General features: G+C 42.0%; 2 protein-coding genes across 3 annotated transcripts in view; one reads left to right on the plus strand and one right to left on the minus strand.

Moving 5' to 3' along the window:
* The window catches only part of WDFY4 (WDFY family member 4), a 278,092-nt gene that overhangs the window by 53,690 nt on the left and 202,752 nt on the right, over positions 1–21,650 (minus strand). For both annotated transcript variants that reach the window (XM_060286432.1, XM_070043905.1), the window contains 2 exons: positions 21,310–21,395; positions 19,777–19,839 (listed from right to left, as the gene is read on the minus strand). In XM_060286432.1, the coding sequence (XP_060142415.1) occupies positions 19,777–19,839; positions 21,310–21,395 (149 nt within the window). The remainder of the gene's footprint in view (positions 1–19,776; positions 19,840–21,309; positions 21,396–21,650) is intronic.
* On the plus strand, positions 10,061–10,828 carry LRRC18 (leucine rich repeat containing 18). Its single transcript, XM_030847635.2, has one exon. The coding sequence runs from the start codon at positions 10,061–10,063 to the stop codon at positions 10,826–10,828; it is 768 nt and encodes a 255-aa protein (XP_030703495.1).

Genomic DNA, 21,650 nt, shown 5'->3' on the forward strand with positions numbered 1-21,650 from the left:
ATATATATATATATATATATATATATATATATATATGTGTGTGTGTGTATATATATACATATATATATATATACACACACACATGAGTGTGAAGCATCAGATAAACTCTAGTATCATAGAGAAGATAATGATCTTACAGCTGAAAATGCTTGCAAATATTCTGATGGCATTAAAATATAAGTTGCCATTACATTTTTAATTTAGATATCCATGGGGTGTCCCACCATGCTGTTTGATTCACAATGACTAGATAGAAAAATTAATTAGAAATTAAAGTCAAACCAACTGGTCCAGTTTTCCTAAAGTATAAAAACCAATTGTACAAGACAAAAAGTACATTTAGAAACTTCTCATATTTGGGTTTCCAAGCTGTTCATGTGAAATGCAATCTATTATTTGACTACCCATCTATCTGTCTGTTCGTCCACCTCTCTGTTCATTTATCTACCTATCCATCTATCTGATTATCTATTGACATTTCTTTCTCTCTATAGTTGCCAGCTTCCCTGGTGTGGACTGATCCCATGCTGATATTTGAGGACACTATGAATTGATAATAACAGTTCATCTAATCAGATTTAGCTGTATTGAAAGATCATCAGTTTCACACTTCTTTTGCCAATACTTACTCTCCTACCCAGTGGGCAGACCTGGGCAGGATGCTGACCACTCAGAGTTGTATAAGAAAAGGGGTGTCCCTGGGCTTTGGGGGCTCCCGGCACTGGTCTGCTTCTAGTGGTTCTCACAGCTTAGAGGGGTCAGAATGGACCCTGAGCAACACACCCTGCCCTCCACAACCAAAAGCAAGGGTCCCAGCCAGGTAAAGCGGCCCTGAGGAGAAGCATGAAGAGGGTGGGGGCTGTCTGGGGGCCCAGATGCACTGAGGGCCTGGGGCTGTCTGGGGGCCCGGATGCACTGAGGAGGAGGTGAGCTGCTTATCCCGGCCAGCCCCTACTTTGCCTGCAGGTGATGAATGAATGAGCAGGCTCTGAGCCAAAGGACCTGGTGGGGAGAAGCTCCTTAATGGAGAAGTCCCTGTGGACAGCCCCATGCTGCTTCCTCCCCATCAGTCATCAGAGAAGGGAGGGCTTCTTACCATGGGAGGGCTGTGGGGGACCAGGTACAGCTGGGTTCACCTAGCTGGATCTCCAGTCTACTGGAAGCATCCTTCCCATCTAGGCCCTTCTGCCCATACTTGATGTGTTTGTCCTCCCTCAGCTGAACTTTATCTTAAATACAAGAAATACAAAAGACAGCCTAGGCTTTTTGGGACTCGGAATTTGGTGGCCAGAATCAGTAACAACCCAGATTTTAGCTCTTTGAGCTTAGAGACTGGCCCCACTTACTGTTCACCTGTATAAATAACACATAGGCTTGGTACCTAGTAGGCTCTCGATATACTTACTGAATTGAGTGTACAAATGAATGAATGAATGCAGGAATAAGCACACGGAGTTGGCTTAAATTAGTCCCAAAGAACTAACAAGGATCATGGACAAAGGAAACTTTACTACTTTTTCAGATCCATGGGATAGAGTTGTCAAATAAAATACAGAACTATGCAATGTTTGGGATATACGTATACTCAAAACTATCCACTGTTTATCTGAAGCTCAAATTTAACTGGGCATCTTGCAATTTTATTGGCTAAGTCTGGCAACCTTACCATGAGAAATCATTGATAAACATGATCAGAACTCAGGCTCCCCTGATCTCAGTCCATATTTTTTGTAATTAAGATTCTAACTCAAGTGCAGTAGGACAGTTTTTCTGATATGTCACCTTGTGTATAGCTGTTCCCCGCAGTGTGCATGTGTAGACACGCATACATACCCAGCAGCGCCCACATGATACACGTGTGGATGCCCTTCACAGGGCAAAACAAGCCTGAGTGGGGGCATGAAAAAGTCACAGACTTCCAAGCCAGGCTGAGAACAACAGAACTAGACTATGGAGTCTCAAATATTTTTAAGTTTTTTAAAAAATTTAAATTTACCTACAGCAAAGTTGCTTCTTTTGTATACAGTTCTCTGAGCTCTAACATGTACAGCTTCACGTAACCACCACCACAGTCAAGGTACAGGCAGTTCCAACACCCCAGAAAACTCACTTGTGCTGCTCTGTTGTTGTCAAACCTTCCCCATCCCTATTCCCTGGCAACCACTGATCTAGTTTCTGTACCTATGGTTGTGACTTTTCCAGAATGTTGTATAAACGGAATCATTCATGATGCAGACTTTTAAGACTGTCTTCTTTTACTCAGCAAGATGCTTCCGAGAGTCATCCAAGCTGTTGCATGTATCAATAGATTTGTTCTCTTTATGTTTAATAGTATCCATTGTAAGGATAAGCCACAATTTCTTATCCATCCACTGAGAGACCTTCAGGTTTTTTATTTCTGTTTTTGGCAATTATGAAGAGAGCAGCTATAAACACAAGTTTTTGTGTGAACATGAGGTTTTAGTTTTTTGGAGGGTAAATACCTAGTTGGGGGTATGCTGGGTCATATGATAAGTATACAGTTAATTTTATCAGAAATTGCCAAACTTTTTCACAGCGATTGTACCATTTTGAACCCCCGGTAACAATATATGAGCATTCTAGTTGCTCCACACCCTTGCCAAATCTTTGTATTATTGGTTTTTATGTTTTGTTTTGTTTTGTTTTAGGCATTTTAGTAACTGTGCAGTGGTACCTGTGATTTCCATTTGCATTTCCCTAGTGACTAATGATAACTGAGCAATGCTTTGTGGTTTTGTGGGCTTACTGGCCACTCATATAACTTCTATGGTGATATGTCTCATTAAATCCCTTGGGCATTTTTTTTTTTATTGTATTGTCTTCTTTCTTACTGTTGACCTTGAGTTCTTTATAGATTCTGAATACTAGTCCTTTGTTGGATATGAATTTTTGTTTGTTTTACAGAGCAAAAATTTCAAATTTTGTTGAAGTTCAATTTGCCAATATTTTCTCTTACGGGTTGTACTTTTGCCAAATTCAAGGTCATGAAAACCTTCTCCTTCGTTTTCTTTTAAAAGTTTTATGGTTTTACATTTTACATACCTATGATCCATTTTGAGTTAGAGTTAATTTCATTAGTTCGAGATTCAATTTTTTTGCATATTGGATAATCAATTGTTTCAACACAATTTGTTGAAAAGTCTGTTGTTTCTCCATTGAATTTCTCTTGAACTTTTGTCAAAAAACAATTGACCATTTTGAACATATTTATATGGATCTAGTTCTGGACTCTGTTTTCTATTCCACTGATCAATATACTATCCCTTCATCAATACCACATTTTGTAATTACATGGGAAGTTTCAAAATCAGGAAGCATGAATCCTCCAGCTTTGTTTCTTTTTCAAAATTGTTCTGAATTTCTAGCTCCTTTTCCTTTCAATATAAATTTTAGAATCTGTTGATTCATACATACAAATAATCCTGCTGGAATCTTTATTGGAATCACATTGATCTTTAGACCAATTTGGGATGAGTTTACACCTTAACTACATTAAGTTTTTCAGCTCATGAATGGTATGTTTCTCCATTTGTTTAGATCTTCTTTGCTTTGTTTCATCAGTGTTTTGCAATCTTCACCACAGAAATCCTGCACTTTTTTTTTTTTACTTACGTGAAATATACAAGTATTTTATTCTTTGGAGCATTATTATTTTTCAAATTTCAGTTTCCAATAGCTCATTGCTAGTATACAGAAATTCAGTGGAGTTTTTTTTGTGTAAACGTGTATCCTACAACCTTGCTAAACTCACTAGTTAGTTCCAAGAATGTCTTTTAAACTCTGTAGGATTCTCTACCTGGACAAGCAGCTCATCTGTGAGAAGGACAGTTTTATTCCATTCTTTCCTATCTCTATGCCTTTTATTTATTTATTTATTTGCATTATTACACTGGCTAGAATTTCCAATATAGTGTTAATAGGAATAGTGAGAGTTTACCTTCTTGCCTTGTTCTCAAACTTAGTGGAGAAAGCATTCAGTCTGTCACCGATTATATTAACTATAGGGTTTTTCTTTTTTTGTGCGGGTCCTCTATCAGGTTAAGGAAGATAAACTGGATTACTTGTTTGCTGAGAGTTTTTGTCATGAATAAATGTTAAGTTTTGTTACGTTTTTTCAGCACAGGTATGATCATGTATGTTTTTCTTTTTAGTCTGTTAACATGCTATATTACATTGCTTTCTGAATATTGAACCAACCTTGCATTTCGACTTGGATGTCATGTATCACTCTTTTTAAATATTGGTGGATTCAATTTGCTTTTTCTTTTCTTTTTTTTTTTTTTTTGCGGTACGCGGGCCTGTCACGGTTGTGGCCTCTCCCGTTGCAGAGCACAGGCTCCGGACGCGCAGGCTCAGCGGCCATGGCTCACAGGCCCAGCCGCTCTGCAGCATGTGGGATCTTCCCGGACCGGGGCACGAACCCGTGTCCCCCGCATCAGCAGGCGGACTCTCAACCACTGTGACACCAGGGAAGCCCAATTTGCTAATATTTTGTTGAGAATTTTTATGTTCATGTTCATGAGGGATATTGGTCTGTCGTTTTCTTTCTTTGTATTGTCTCTGTGTGATTTTAGTATCAGGGTAATGCCGGCCTCAGAAAGCAAGTTAGGAATTGCTCCCTCTTCTATTTCTGAAAAAGTTGGTGTAAAATTGGTGTTGTTATCTTTAAATGTTTGGTGGAATTTGCCAATAAAACCATCTGAGCCTGGAGGGTTTTTTTGGAAGCTTTTCAACTGTGAATTCAGTCTCTTTAATAACTATAGGTCTTTAAGGGTTGTCTATTTCTTCATGGGTGAGATTTTATAGTTTACAGTCGATTTCATCTAAATTTTTTTCTAAAGTTGTTTGTACTATTCCTTTAGTATCCTTTTAATGTCTATGGGTTTTTAGTCCTATCCTCTCTTTAATTATTGATATTCATAATTTGTGTCTCCTCTCTCTCTTTTTTTTTAAATCGTACACATAACAGCACTATTTTAAAAAATTAATTAATTAACTTATTTTTGGCTGCGTTGGGTCTTTGTTGCTGCGCGTGGGCTTTCTCTAGTTTCGGCGAGCAGGGGCTACTCTTCGTTGCGGTGCATGGGCTTCTCATTGCGATGGCTTTTCTTGTTGCAGAGCACGGGCTCTAGGTGCATGGGCTTCAGAAGGTGTGGCATGTGGGCTCAGTAGTTGTGGCTCATGGGCTCTAGAGCGCAGGCTCAGTATTTGTGGCACACAGGCTTAGTTGCTCCGTAGCGTGTGGGATCTTCCCGGACCAGGGCTCAAACCCGTGTACCCTGCATTGGCAAGTGGATTCTTAACCACTGCGCTACCAGGGAAATCCCTCTTCTTTTTATTATTTCATTGTCAGTCTTGCTAGATATTTATCAATTTTATTAAACCTTTCAGTGAACAAGCTTTTAATTTCACTGATCTTCTCTATTGTCTTTATCCTTTTAATTTTATTGATTTCTGCTCATCTTTACTATTTCCTTTTTGCGCATCCTTTAGGTTTATTTTACTCTTCTTTACTACTTTATTTAATGTAAAAGTCTGTTATTGATTTGAGACCTTTCTTATTTTTTTAAATATTCCTAGTATGAATGTTTAACGCTATAAATTTTCCTCTAATCACTGCTTTAGTTGCATACCATAAGTTTTAATATGTTCTATTTTTATATTCAGTTCAAAATATTTTCTAATTTCCCTTGAGATTTCTTTGACTCATGGAGTATTTATGAATATGCTGTTTAACTGTTAACTATTTGGAGATTTTCTAGTTATTCTGATATTGACTTCTAACTTAATTCCATTATTTTTAGAGAACATTCTTTATATGATTTCAATTCATTTATATTTGTTAAGATTTGTTTCATGACCACGAATGTAGTCCATATTTGTGAATGTTCCATGTGCACTTGAAAAGAATGTGTATTCTGTTGCTGGGTAGAGTGTTTTATAAATGTTGATTAGATCCCACTGGCTGGTGGTAATGTCCAGTTCTTTATCAATGGTTCTCATCTGGCAATTTTGCCCCTCAGTGGACAGTTGGCAATGTTTAGAAACATTACTGGTTGTTCAACTAGTGGAGAGCTACTGGCATTTAGTGGGTAAAATATTTTTACTTTCCGCTGCTAAACATCCTGCAATGCACAGGACAGGCCTTTCCCCCATCACCACCCCATCCCTGCCAACAGCAAAGAATTATCTAGCCCAAAATGTCAACAGAGCCAAGGTTGAGAAACCCCATTCCTTGCTGATTTTCTCTCTAGTCCTATTGATTACTGAGAGAGAAGTATTGATAGCTCCAACTCTAATTGTATATTTGCCCATTTTTTCTTTCAATGTTATCATTTTTTGCTTCATCTATATTAAAGCTCTCTTGTTAAGTACACCTTTTTCCATTCTTTTAGTTTAACTTACTTTTGTTTATTTAAAGTGTTTTTCTTATAGATGGCATATAATTGGCTCTTTTTCTTTTATAATCCATTCTGAAAACTATCCATTCCGATTGCTCTGGAGACTAAAATATACATACTTATCTTTCTACAGCCTACTTAGAATTAACATTTTACCACTTCCAAAGCAATGTAAAAATCTTACCTACCTTACAGGTGTCATTAACTTCCCCCATTATGTTGTAGTTGTCATGTGTATTCCATCTACATACATTGACAGTTATAATTTTTGCTTTCAACCATCATTCGTATTTTAAAGATCATAAGAGGAGAAAAACAGCCTATTATATCTACCACATATTTACATTTCCATTGCTCTTTCCTTATTCTCAAGGTCCAAGCTTCCCTCTAGTATTGTTTCCCTTTCATCTAAAGACTTCTTTCATCATTTCTTTGATAGCAGCTCAACTAGTGGCAAATCTTTTTATTTTTCATTTATCTAAGAATGTCTATTTTGCCTTCATTCATAAAGGATGTTTTTCTTTACTGTCTGGCAGACAGTTCTTTTTTTTCAGCATTATTTTAAAAATATTTTTCCAGTACCTCTGGCCTTCACAGTTTCTAGTGAGAAACCTGTAATAATTTGTATGCTGTTCCCCTGTAGGCAACGTGTTGTCTTTTTCTTTAATTTTTGCTTTAATTATGAGCAGTTTGATAACGTCTGAACGTGGATTTCTTTGAGTTTATTTATCCTGTTTGCAGTTCACTGAGCTTCTTGAATCTGTAGTTTTTATGTCTCTCACCAACTTTTGGAAGTTTTTACCCATTTTTCCTTCAAATATTTTTCTGCACCACAAGCCTTTATCCTCTTCTTCTTCTTCTAGGAGGTATCTTTATATCTATATTGATATATACACGTATATTTTGAGCAGGTAGTCACAGGCTACAAGTTCTGGCAAACCTTCTGTAGATTCTGTAGACTACGTTTATAATGTCCATTCAGTTTGCAAAGAATTTACAGTACTATTCGACTCAGCCCTTCGTGTTGCTATCCAGGCGCCAGTCTGAAACCTGCACAGTGCTCAATTCACAAAGCCTTTGGGTTCAGGGTTTGGGAGTAGGTACTCAAGACCCTGTTCAGGGTTTGGTCTATTCGTGGGCAGCTCAGGGTGTATCCTGGAGTTCATATACAACTTTATTAAACTCTCTCCTCTTTGCAATCTCCCCAACACTTTGTGGTTCCCAGGAGTTGCCCTCCCCTCCTTGGTCTTCTGGCTAGAAATCCAGGGAACTTGTTTTGTAAACCTGTTGTGTACTTCCTGTCACGGTTTCTCTCTCCAGGGCCAAGGAGCAGTGGGACAGAGAGAAAAAAGCAAACTTCCAAACACCTGGGACAACAGTTTGGTCAAAGACAATGGTTCTCCCCGTTTAGAGTTTTAAGTGCCTGCATGCCTGACTCGAGTGATACAGGATTGCCTGGGGCTGAGGCAGAAGAGAATGGAAAAGATGAATAGAAAGAAACGGGATCTCCCTCACCCTGACCCTAAAAGGCCCCATCTCCCTGTCCTTGGCCAATGAGGGAGGTTTTTGTTGGAAATCTGTCATCACTGGTGCAAAGTTGGTCTTACTTTGAGTTACTTCTCCAATCTGCCTTATACCACTTATCTTCAGAGTCCTTGGGCCTTTTGCTGCATTCAGTGGGTGAGATGGGCAGAGCTCACTTACTCCATCTTAACTGTGACTGGAACCCCAGCTTTCATTTTTAAACTGCTTTGCCCCATCTGGTTCCACACAGCTGTGTAATACAGATATTTCAATACTGGTGAACACAGTACTGTCTTTGGTAACCAGCCGATCATGGCTGAATGTGGTCGGTTCACTGTTTCTAAAGAATAGGTTCAGCTTACAAGGCCCGCTCCAAAGAACATCAATGCGGCTGAGAGCTGAGAATACTCTCATTGGGCTGTTGTGGAGGGCTCCATCCATCTCAGGAGGTTCTGATCCAGTAGGACTTGCATAGGGTGGAATCCTCAAACCTTCAGCCAGGAGTGGCAAGAGCAGGATTTATAATAAGCACGTGGGAGGCATTTCTACCTACTTGCCTTTGGCACTGAGGATTACTGTACAAGGAAAACATGTGATACTAGGCTCACACAGCCTGATTGCTGGTGCTCCATGTGTTACACAAACATGGTTCCTGATAAAGGGCCTGGATGATGAAGTAGAGAAAGCGCAGAGCACCTCTCCCACCCATCCCTACTGGAGATGGAGGAAGCAGTGCGAGCATTTATCTCCTGACAGCATGCTTCTGTCCAGAGTGGGAGCTTGGTCCAAAATAGCATCTCAGCGAGCAAGAGACACCAAGCTGTAGAAAAGAAAAGAGCCTCTAGAACAGGCAGGCCGTTGCGTCCTCCTCTTGACTGTAGACCTTCCTCCTCCTGAGCCTCGGTCTTCTTCTCTTTATAGTGGGGATAAGCCTGTGGATCTTGCTGGATTGTTGAACATTAAAATCAGTATGTGCCAGGTTCCTGATAGTAATGCTTAATAGTTAACATGATCAAGCTTTTACTGTGTGCCAGATGCTGCTGTAAGCGCTTTATAGTTTAGATAATTTACACTCCCTTAGAGTCCTAAATGGGAGCTGTTTTCACAAATAAGGAAATCGAGGCACTGAAAATTTAAGCACATCATTTATGGTAGAACTGGACTTCTAAGCAAGCACTGTGAGGCCAGAAATTACCCGTCACTCTGTACGTTCTACTTCTCCGATGGCAGAAATCTGTTATCACACCTATCGGTGCAGAGGTGTCTACAGTTGGATCTCAGTGTGAAGAGTGTGAGGGGAGGAAGACAAGGTGGGTAGGAGGTGGGAGAAGGCAGCATTCTCTTCAATTCTGCCAGGCTCCACCCTGGCCCCTCTTCCGTGCTCATGGGCATGGTGTAGGCACATTTTCCTACCTGGGGGCTAAGCAAAGACTTCTCTGTGCTGCATTTATTTGCACTGCAGTTATAGTAGCCAAGGCCTGACTAGTTCCTCTGGGTCCAGAAGGTGAGGAGGGATGTAATACACAAGTCATTCTTAACTCCCACCTTTACTCCCTTATATCCAGGCTATGTTCCTTCTGAGAACTCAGCAGTCCCACCCCAGGAACTTGTGGGATAACTCTAAGAAAAGACTAGATTTAAGTGAGGGTCTGGGAAATGGCAGATATCCAAGATATTATCTCCCGACCCTCCCCACACACACCCAGGAGGGGGAATATGTGAAAGCCCAAGACAATGGAGAGATTCCCAAGTCGGGGAATGGCACAGCCAGAGGGGTGTTGAGCATCCTTCAGGCCAACCCTGAACCTCCCATTTCACATCTGGGAGCACTGAGGTCTGAAGAGGGCATTCAACTGCTGAAGATCTTCGGCTAGGCTATTTCTGCTGATGACCTAATTCCTCTCCACTCCCCTCTTTCTCTCCTTTCAAACCATTAGAAAGTGAAGCATTATGATGTGGGGGGAGTCCAGTACCCTTATGTCATCTCCTAACTGGATATCTTTTCTCTTCTTACCAGAGTCTATCTTCTAGCAGTTTCATGTGACTTTTTTCTCTAACTGATCACCAGTCAATCAGAACAACATACTTCAAACATACCTCCTTACTAAAAGAACATGGCCAAGGGTGGGAAACGCCCCAAGGGTAAAAAGATCACCCTCAGCGTGGCCAAGAATTGTATCAAGATCACATTTGATGGGAAGAAACGCCTTGACTTGAGCAAGATGGGAATTACCACCTTTCCCAAGTGTATTCTGAGACTCAGTGATGTAGATGAGCTCAACCTTAGCCGGAATATGATCAGGAAGATTCCAGACTCAATCTCCAAGTTCCAGAACCTGCGGTGGCTGGACTTGCATAGCAACTACATCGACAAGCTCCCTAAGTCCATCGGCCAGATGACCTCTCTGATCTACCTCAATGTCAGCAACAACAGGCTGACCACCGATGGGCTGCCTGTGGAGCTCAATCAGCTCAAGAATATCCGCTCTGTGAATTTCGGTCTGAACCACCTGGACCGCGTGCCCACCACGCTAGGCGCTCTGAAGGAGCTCCAGGAGGTGGGGCTCCATGACAACCTGCTGAGCACCATCCCCAACAGCATCTCCAAGCTCCCCAAGCTGAAAAAGCTCAACACAAAGCGAAACCCCTTTCCCAAAGCAGAGGAGTCAGATACGTTCGTAGATTCCATCAAGAGGCCGGACAACCTACATCTGGTGGAGGAGAAGGATCTATGTGGGCCTTGCCTGAGAAAATGCCAACAGGCCCAGGACAAGCTGAACAAAATCAAAAGCATGGCCACGGTGGAACCGAGAAGGGCCATCTTTTCCAGTTTGGTCTCACCCAACTCCACGGCCAAGGAATCCCAGGAAGAGTGGAGGTGACCTGGGACCCTGATCCTAAGGCAGGAAGGGAAAAGGGAGGGAGGCGAGATGACAATGGGCTACATCCTCACAAAACTGAGGGATTCTTCCGTTACTGCGATTAGCTCCTCCAGCCAAGCCCATAAAATCCCTTTCCCTACCTCCTTGGCTTGTGATTTTGTTGACCGAAGGGCTTTTAGTTCTTTGCCATGCCGTACACTTCTGTCTTCTCTGCGTGCACACACCCGCACATACAAGCACAATGAGTCAGGAAAGGGATATCTGTCTCACTTCTGCCCCAGAACTCTCCTGCCTACAGCCCGTGGCCTGGGCAGCTGACACCGCCAGCACACTCTTAGTCTCATTATCACACATTTCTGGACCAACTACCAGCTCCCCAGTGTGGAGCCTGTTCTATTGGAATGTTTTGGGCCAGGCTTCAAAAGTCAGGCATCTCTAAGCATGGGCTGGTAGGTGGCAGATGGACATATAGTCTTGGCAAGGGGACAAAACTGGACCACAGAGATGGGCAGATATTATCATTAAGTATTGGCATTAACATCTTGGGCTCTAAGCAGTCCTATCCCTTTCTCTTTTCTGCACTTGCATAGTTTGCTCTAGGAGCTTTCTAGACTAAACCTGCAAGCCCTTGACTGGCTGTGAATGAATGAGGTTCACTCCCATCTTATTATGTCCAATGCTTTTCCAGACCTTTGTGGAATAAGGAAAGAATGGGTGCAGATAGGGGTTGGTGTAGTCAATAGATAAACACCTTACTAGGCACTGTGCTAGGTGCAGGGACTGTGTCCAATGGGGGAAAGCTTGTCTTGCCCTTTGCAACCTGTAGGGAAGACAAGTTGAAAGAAGACTTTGTTCTTTATAATGCCATTGTTTGAGGAAGTTAGGAGATCAGAGCCTAGTGGTGTGCAGGGCCAGCCTGGCATAGAGAAAAAGCCAAAGGCTCTGCAGTTGGACAGATCTGAGCCCAGAGCAGCTCTGCTTCTTACTTGCCATCTCCCTGGACATTTTACTTAGCTTTGGTCCTTTCATCTGTAAAGTGGGAGTAATACCAGCCCAACTCCAAGCGTTGTCATGCGTCTCAAGCAGATAGCTCACAGAGTGAGTACTCAGTAGAAGTCAGTTCTCTCTAAGAACTAGAGCTCGGTGCATCTTAAAGCTGAAATACTACTTTGAACAGTGTCTTCAGTCACTCTAGAACTCACAATAGCTGAGAACCTTCCCTGTACCACTCACTCACACCTTTATACTGCCTAAAAGAAAGGGATCAAGGAAGATAACCTTAGGAAAGTTTTTCATTGTTGTTGTTGTTTGTTTGTTTGTTTTAAATCAAAGCTTTCCTGTGTTGGTGGCAAGTTTTGTAAGTGGTCAGTGGAAAAGCCCTGAGAGATAAATATACATTAGTTCAGCATGACTAACGTATTTCTTTTTCATGTTATAAACCACAGCAGACAGCATACTTCATTTCTTCACTCCTCACTGCTTATTTTCCTTTGAAATGCTTAGCTGTGACAACTCTATCATATTTCTAAAATCTCTGAAGATATAGATTCAAAATTCCCTTTCCAGTTTTTCTCTTTCTTAAATGTTTTCTATTATAAAAGTAACAATACCACAGCATAGTTTTAAATATAGCAGCTTAAAGTATCCACAATTCTACAGTGTAAGCCAGCTGTAATACTGACGGATTTCCTTACCAGTTATTTTTCTGTGTATATTTTATACATAGTTAAAATAATAGCATTCACATCATTTTTATCCTGCTTTGAAACCCACTGTGGTTACATGGTCTTAATAACCGTAATTTAAAACATCTGTACGATAGTCAAACATGGCTATACATAACTATAACAAATTGTTGGACATTTAAGTTGTTTCCTCTTTTTCACTAATAGAAATCATTTTGTGATGAGGCCTGTATGATTAAGATTTTTTTAATGTTGTATTAAAGGGTGTGGTTTTTAAATAATTTTTGATACATGTTAGTAAGTAGCTTATAAAAAGTTTACACCCATTTATATATCTACCAGTAATATATTAGGGAACTCATTTCACTGCACCCTTGTAAGCACTGAATGTCATTCTTTATATTTTTCCCTTCATTTAATGTCCTCAATGATTTCTTAGAAGCCCTTCTACAGATGAGAGGAGGACACATGTCTGTGAAGTGCATGATGAGATGTCATGCCTTAGGCCCGGGAGACCCCACTAGACTGTTGGGCCTTGAACATGTCCCTAAGTAGCCATCCTGCTATTTTATATACTTCATCTCTGACCCAAGAAGCACAGAATCCAGGCAGGGGCATTTGAGCCAAACAGAAAGTGATGGCTAGTTATCTAGATACTGAGCATTTCTATTCCTCCCGCTTGAGACACTTTTTCTTCAGAATTAATGAGTTAAGGAAAAAGATCTCCCTGTGCCCCTACAAAGTGTCTTGGTCTGGACCCCAGGTTTGCCCCTCTACCCCCTCTCCTGACCATTGCAGCAACTTCCTCCACTGTGCTTGGTTTCCAAAATCTCTCTCCAGCCCCTCTCCTGGATTTACCTCCAACTGAGTGGCTGGAATGCAAGATGACATTTTTTGCCATCCTTGATCTCTAGGTGCTTTATGCTGCTTTCATTCTTATAGCCGTGTCTTAGGAAGGGGTTTTAAGTGCATTGAACTGCACCAGGATTGAGGAATAAACAAGCAGGGGGCTTTGACTTGCCCCAGGATACATTCACCTTAGACCCCTGGTTCATCAGAAAATCCGGGCAGTAAGATGAATTGAAGATGGGAGATAGAACTCAGTTAGGAAACATCTTCTATATTTTATTTCTTTTTCTGTCAAGGAAGGGTTTAATGTTAATGTTCCCTCATGCCCTAAAATACTGCAGTCATCTTTACTTTCTGGAGAGTATATTAGGCCCCAAAATACTTGACAGGAAAGTCACAGGGTTTTCTCTTTATTCAAATAGAACAAAACCCCTATTCACACGTTATAACCCAGTCACCACCCTCTCTGAAAGCCAGGCATGACCTAGGTGACCCCCGTGCAACCTCTGCTCTTGCTGTGTTTTGCCTCCATGACCTGGAGTAATTGCCTTGGCCTCTTCATCCCTAGGATACGCTCAACATCTCCCTAGGGTAGCTTATGACAAAAACTTGAAGGCTAATCAGCTCTGAAGAAGAAAAGCCCTCAGTTAGGAGAAGAGAGTGGCAAGGGAAACGTTCTGGAAGCCAGGCTCTCCAGTGCCGGCCAAACCACTGACTAGCTTCTTAAATTCATTTTGCCTCTCTTGCTTTAGACTATCTGTGTGTGAAAATGACTTTGGGAAATATTTTGTGTGTGTTTTTTAAATTTATATAGAGGAAATGTTTAAGAAAATGATAGACATAAATTATAGATGGTTAAAAATTGAAAAGAAGACTTTAAGATTTAAAAGACTTATGGTCTCTACACTTCACTTGAACTGGTGAAATCCCAACACCAGTTGCCTCTTATAAGTTATGTATGTAAAATGCAATACCTCAAGCAACTAAAATCTATACAAAGAATTTATACCAAAAAACCCCAAAATACTATAGACAATCAAAGTAGAATTTTACCAAATCTTTCAGTAACGCAAAGGTAGGCAGGAAAAAGAGACAGAAATGAACAACAGAGGAAAAAACAGGAAATGAGAAATGAAATGGCAGACTTATGTCCTAACATCTTGATAATTACATTAAATGTGGATTGTCTTCTTTACTTGTAATAGACCCAAACTAGAAACAAGCAAATTTCCCTCAAGAGGCAAATGGTTAAACCAATTCTGATATATCCATATCATGGAATACTATTCAGCAATAAAAAGGAGCATATGATATACACAACAACTTGGATGGATCTCAAGGGCATTATTCTGAGTAAAAAAAGGCCTATCTCCAAAGGTCACAGACTCTACAATTCCATTTATAGAAAATTCTCTAAACGATGAAATGGTAGAGATGTAAAACAGATCGGTGGTTGCCATGGGTTAAGGATGATGAGCTGTGTTAGAGGGTGGGCATAACCAGGAAGTGGTAGCATAAGAGATTATCTTTGTTGTGATAAAAGTAATTGCATATGTTGATAGTGGTGGTGGTTTCAAGAATCTACACATATGATAAAAAGGACAAAGAACTATGCATACATATCATACCAATGTCAATTTCCTGGTTTTGAAACTGTACTATAGTTACATAAGATGTAACCATTGGTGGAATTTAAGTGAAGGCTGCATGGGGCCTCTCTATATTATTTTTGCAATTTCCTGTGCATCTATAGTTATTTTAAAATTAAAAAAAAATCTTACAGACTATATGCAGTAATAAACAGATCTTTCTGTATCTGCCAAGTCCTAATTTATGAGTAACTATGGCAAGCTTAAAGTTCCTCAATCATTCTGAAGAGTTAAGGCACTTCAGGAGAAAGAGCACCTTAACTTCAGATCACTGGCCTAACTTAAAATTATCCATGTTGATCTTACCCTTGAAGATTCCTGAGAAAGATGTTAAAATAATAAAAAGACAATGCATGGCTTCTCAACCCATGTCCCAGGTTTTCTGGTGGTGGCTGGGTACAAGTAGAAAGTGGGGTGGGGGGACTGTGAGCCAGCAAGTTGCTCCTTTCACAGTTCTGGACTTTAACGCACCTGCCCACTGCCCTATGGAAGCACCTTGAATGGGTGGACAAAGGCGCCAGGCTTGGTGCAGAGATCAGGGCTTAAGTTAGGCTTCTGCCTAGAAACAGGTCTGAGGTCACGGCTAAGGATAGAGCTAAGAGGAGACATGAACAAGTAAGACAAGGAACAACACGAATGGGGGCCAAAACAAGGTCTGAGCAGGACCCAGGCAGAGCTCACCGCAGGTCACTGGGCTCCACTACCCATTGCCTGTTGAGCCAACCATGTGAGAAGCTCCACAATGCCAGGGCATTGGTTATCCCACCAGGGTGTTTAGTTCACCTCTGGTTCCAGTGATTCTGCTCTAATCCGAGGATCTGAGCTGTATAGCCCCTACAATTGCCCTCCCACGGTGTGCTTTACCAAGAAGCCCAAGGAGCATGCTCCCCCATTCAGTGATGGGCCTGAAAGTTCTCTTTATCAAAGTAACCATGCACATTACAGACTCTCAGCCTCCCAACTGGTCATCAGTGATGATCTCTGGAAGAGTAGGGACTGAAAAGGCAGAAGTGGGGAGGTAGAGTCCTTGAAATTTAGCCTCCAGGCTGCTAGCAGTGGTGCCCTGATTATCGTGGAAGAATCATCTTCTTATGGGAATTTACAGCTTCTTATGGTTGTTTTTCTAAGTTCTTCGTTTTTCATTATTTTCAAAGATAGTCTGTAAAGGAAACTCATTCTTTAAAGGAAAGCTATAAAGGACAGTACATACTCAACTGCAGAACTTCGTGCCAAAAAATGAATTTCATCCTAACCATTACATTTAAGTTAGCTACACAACTGAGAGAACATTTCAGAAATTACAGACGTGCAGATACAGTAAGGCCCCAAGTATAAGCACTGCCTCACAACCAACAGCTTCTTCCAGCCCAGGGACACTTGTCTTGACGGCACAGCAAGTGAGTATTTCAGAACTTGTCAGGGACCATGGCTGTGGAAGGATGCCTTTAGCCCATTCAAAGGTGTGTACTGTGTGCAACAGAGATTTGAGAGAGGAAAGGCCAGATAGGCAACCAGGCCTTGTATTGCCCTGAGTTTTCTAAACTCTGGGCTCAAGAGGAACTGAGATCACTGGGAAGCAATGGAACTGAGCCAGATCATGCTAGCGCCCCAAAGAAATGTCTGTACAGAAATAAGCCCAAATATTAGGGCTCTATTTTTTCAGAGGATCAATATAGAAAATTATATGCTATAGTGTTCTTTTTCTTTTTTTATAGAAAGGGAATTACCTTCTTTGTTACCCACTATCCTATTTACTCAGTGCCAAGAGAAAGTATGTTCCAGAACAAAAAAGTCCCCCAATCTGTTTCTTGTGATCTGTCACTGGAAAATGATGTAACCTAGCACAGTTGTGTGGTTTTTCTTAGTTTCAGGACAATTACAGTGACTAGATCATTCCAGGTACCTGATATCACATCTATGTTTTTGTCCTTTAAAGGAGTTTGGGAGGAATTTTTAAAGGATCATTATACGCTGTATTTAGTTTTGAAACTGTTTCCAGCCCTTTGTGGAAGGGTACAGATAACTTTAAGTATAAAGATGTGTGTTTCTTCACATATTCATTTTCAACTAGCTTCCCTTTCCCTGTAACTTCAGCTCTTCTCACGTCTCTGCAGAGCCTACCTACGTCTAACGTCATGGAGTTTTCTGGCCATCAGACACGTATCCAGGGGCATCTAGCTGGCTTTACATTAGAAGCCCCTATATGCTTGCAGAGCCTTGCACCTCACAGATGTCCGATTATGCCACCATGCTGGCTTCAGAATGGTCTAGTCTTGTACCATAGGGAGATGGAGGAGGATTATGGAACCCAGGCTGACCTCAGCTTTGCAAGTATTTTCTACTTGGGATTCAGGCCCATAGAACATCCTTGGAATTCAGTTATGGAGGCAGCCATTGTCACCGAAATTCTAGGCAAAACTCTGGTATCCAAAAGCTCTGGTTTCCTGTACATGGGAGATGGCCTCTAGAGGGGCCAGATCAGTCGTGAAGAGCTGGGGGTTGAAGATATGAAAACCTGTAGCACAGGCCAAGCATCTTGGGCCAGGTGAAAACCTGCAGGATGGATCACGCACTCCTTCAGAGAAGAGCAGCTCATGTTTGCTAGAGTGTGCAAAGTGCAGGCAGGCATTTTGAAAGACTCGGTGTATGAATTGGGCTTTGTCCTTGGTAATCCAAACAAAAAATGGCCAAGTTCATTCCAGGCATGGGGCAATGGCCAGCCAAGCCTTTCTAAGACTGGGAGCCACTACTGCCTTCCCCTCTGAAACTCACGTAGGCACATTGTGGCTGGTAGGAGAAGGGCTGGGAGAAACTCAAAGAGCTGAGAACACAAACGCCTGCATTTAATCAACTGCTCCATAAACATGCCCAAAATACACAGCAGTTGATTCTAAAACTAAGCAAAGGAATTACATTTATTGAACACCTACTATGAGCCCAAATCAGGTTGATCCCAAAGTCCATGGCTGACCGCAGCAGCACAGCCTCACCACACGCCCTGGCTGCTTGGGTGGTCTCAGAGCCTAGAACCAGCTCTTCGGCTTCCTCATTCTGTCAAAGCTTCTCTCCCATGAGCTTACATATGTATTTCTCTGGAGCACCTCTCCCTTGACTTTCGAAACATATATCCAATGACCTACATGACATCTCCACCTGGATATCTGAGAGGCATCTCAAAATTAACACGTCCAAAATCGAGCCCCTGATATCCACTGCACCACCGAAGTAGTTCCTCACGTGGTCTTCCCCATTTCATCTTCCAGTTGCTCAGCCCAGATGCTTGGTCTTATCCTTCAGTCCTTTCTCTCACACACACATTCCCTACCCACACTTGATTTGTCAACAAATCCCACCAGATGTACCTTCAATCATGTACAAATATGTCCACAATCTGAGCACTTCACACCATCTTTACTGCCACCACCACCCCCAGTCCAAGCCAGCATCATCTCTCACCTGCATTACTGCAAAAACCTCCTAACCAGTATCCTAGCTTCTGCCTTTGACCTACTATGTTCTATTCTCAACACAGAAGCCAGAGTAAGTCTTTTAAAATATAAGTTAGGTCACAAGATCCCTCCAGTGTTTCCCATTTATTCAGAGTAAAAGGCGACCCCATCAGCATGAGCCCCCAAGGCTTACATGAACCCTGCTCCCTCTCTCATCTCTGCTCCCACTGACTCACTGCACCCAACCACTACGGCCCCAGCCAAGCCCACCACACTTCCCCTCGGGGCCCTTGCTCTCCTCTTTCCTTGGCCTGAAATGTTCTTTCTTCAGTTATCTGAATAACTTGTTTCCCCACTTTGTTCAAGTCTTAATTCAAATATTAACTTTCTGGGTGAGGTCCTCCCCTACCAGCCTAAGATTTCAAACCCTACCTCGACGGACTTTGGTTGTTATCATTATCTAATATGCTTTATATTTCATTCATTTTGCTTTCTGTCTTTCTCACAAGAATGTAAACTCAATAAATGGGGAGATTTTCAGTATTTTGCTTGCTTCTGTGAAGCAGCGAACACTACACATAACAAGCTATGGGTAAATCCTTTTAAATAAACTGATGACACCCATTCCATAGTCATTATAAATATTTTGAACATATCTCCTCCCTGCCCTAGCCCCACATACTCCTGGAGAAAAATAGCAACCACTGTCCTCTTCCTATTCCCCTTCCTAACTGAAATACAAGCACCTACCAATCCGGAACTGGCCTTCCAGAGAACTGGGTACTTGTAAGGCGTGGGGGGGGGGGGGCGGCACTTAGGAAGGGGCCATAAGCAACTTGTTTCCTGGGAAAGATGCTCCATGTCACAGACTCATAAGTTAGCATATGCTTTGCACATCACTGTACATTTATTTATTTAGCTTCTGAGTTTTCAGAGCCTCGAATAGCAAGGACAGACCTGGGACTGTGCACACCTCAACCTGAGGGCCTGACACCAAGGCTGGGCCTGGGCTGCCCCCTCTATGGGCAACCTGCCCCCCACCCACCACAGGCAGAGGTGGTTTCCTGCCATTTTGGTCTGAACAAGCCTCAGAGCACTTGGGACTTCAAGTCTGTTGTAGAGGTTTAATTGGCAGAAGGAACTAGGGGAGTAGGATGAGAGTTGTACGAGGATGGGAGAGAGAAAAATTAAGCAGAAGGCAGACTGACACGCTCTTTGCATGCCTTCTTAGTAGCAGGGTCAGGCCAATGAAGAAAGTCAAAGCAAGGCCAACACCTTGCCCAGAGAGCATGGCTGGCCTCCTCCCTGCACATTACCTTAGGTTGAGGGGGTCCTCCGTGAAGCCTTTTCCTTTCAAGCCAGGTTGGAAAGAGCAGAAGCTAGACAAAGAGGGAAAGGATTATTCTATCAGCAGAGTCAAGACTCTTCCACCACCATGGGAACATTTTCAGAGGCAGGCTAGAGGTTGGGTTTATTCTTGCCCTTCCAGTGGGCCCCATTTGCCCCTAGATCAGGGTGTACCTCTGAGGCATCCCATCAGCACCCTCTGCCATTATATGCTCTAGCCTTAATAATAGCAATGATAGCAATAAAACAATAGTTACAATAAAAATTACATGTTTTAGAGACCTCCTCTGGGCCAGCACTGGCATTTCCATTGCTGATTTTAGCAGCCACTGTAGTACTCTAGGGACAAGTCCCATCTTACTTTCATGCTCTTTGAACAAGGGTGGGGTGTGGTTGGCACTGTTCATTGTCTGAGTTATGGATGTATAAGACTTCTAGCTCGACTGTGAAAAAAACGTCGTTTAATGCACAGAAATCACAAGGGAACATGAACCTGAGGTTCAGCATTGCATGTCTACTTCTTCGGTTTGGTCTAAAACAGAACCTGAAGACATTTTAGGAAGCGATATAACAGCAGTCCTTCGCAGAACCTCAAACGGAGAATCACAGTCAATGGAGACGCACCCAGAGCTGGCTCAGACAGCCTCTCTGCGAGAGTTGTTTTTCTCCACTCTGGCCCTGCCCTTGGGACCCAGCAGCTGGTCCTGGTGCCAGTGACTGGCCAGGGCCGACAGGAAGGTAAGGCTAGAACCTCTGAGCACAAAATGGCCTGGGACATGAAGGCCAGGGATGTCAAACCTCACCTCAGAACTTTCAACCCTAAGTGGAGCTAAATGTGACCACTTCTCTATTAATCCAGCTTCTGTGTGGTCTGTTTATGGCTAGGAGCCTGCCTTTCCTTTGGCCTCTTCTAGATTCTCTGCAAATCTACATATCTCTAACTTTAATAATATAAATTTAAAATTTAAACTCTAGCTTAAACTCCTTAGATTGATTAATCTCTTTGGATAAAGAGAAGTTAAACTAAAACAGCATGCTTCTCTCTTTAAGAAAAAAGATGTTCCGTGCAGAAGTGGGAAATCAGTTGGTAGGAATACTTTCCAATAAAATATGAAGTCAGAACGAATAAAACTGGCAACTGGGATCTAAAAGGAAGATTAAGCCAAAATAATTGCTTGGAAAATTTAAAATAAAGCCGGAAAATTCTGGAAGGCCCATTAAATATGTCGTGTCTGCAGATTTTTTTCTCCCTTCAGTTATTACTGTCTCAGACTACTTCAGTTCATGAAACAGAGCCAGTTTCCCAGGATTTAGGGAAGGAGCTTTTATAGTTTTCTCTATACTTTTTTCCATCACTCAGCAGTTCTGTGGGTAAGTTCTTTCTCGTGTCTAACCTAAATCCTGCCCACTGTGGGTTGGGAACAATTCTCCTGAGAACAGAGCTGTTCCTCTCCTATTGGGTCATGATTAGTCTCCTTAGCAGAGGATTTTCAAACCCTTACCTTTTGAAGACCTTACTCCGATCACTGTTGTGGAAGACAAGAAACTTGGAATATCCGTTTCGGAAAAAGATCTCCAGGGCAATGTCCTGTAAAGAGAACCCCTTTTACTGCTCTGCAGTTTCCTGGAATGGAGAACCACCCCCCCACCCCCTCACCAGGGCAACAGAGCCATGGCTGTGGGTCATTTGGGACTCTGTGTCAGGTGTGAAAGGATTTCAATCTAAAATGGAACCAAAAGATATGAAAGGGCGAACCTCAGGCATGCGCCCTCAGATAAACGAAACTTAAGAACTGAGAGACTGATTTCCCACAAATGCCTGATTTACAGAAGATCGAGACCT

Source organism: Globicephala melas, chromosome 16 (genome assembly GCF_963455315.2).
Source record: "Globicephala melas chromosome 16, mGloMel1.2, whole genome shotgun sequence".
In the NCBI taxonomy this organism is placed as follows: domain Eukaryota; kingdom Metazoa; phylum Chordata; class Mammalia; order Artiodactyla; family Delphinidae; genus Globicephala; species Globicephala melas.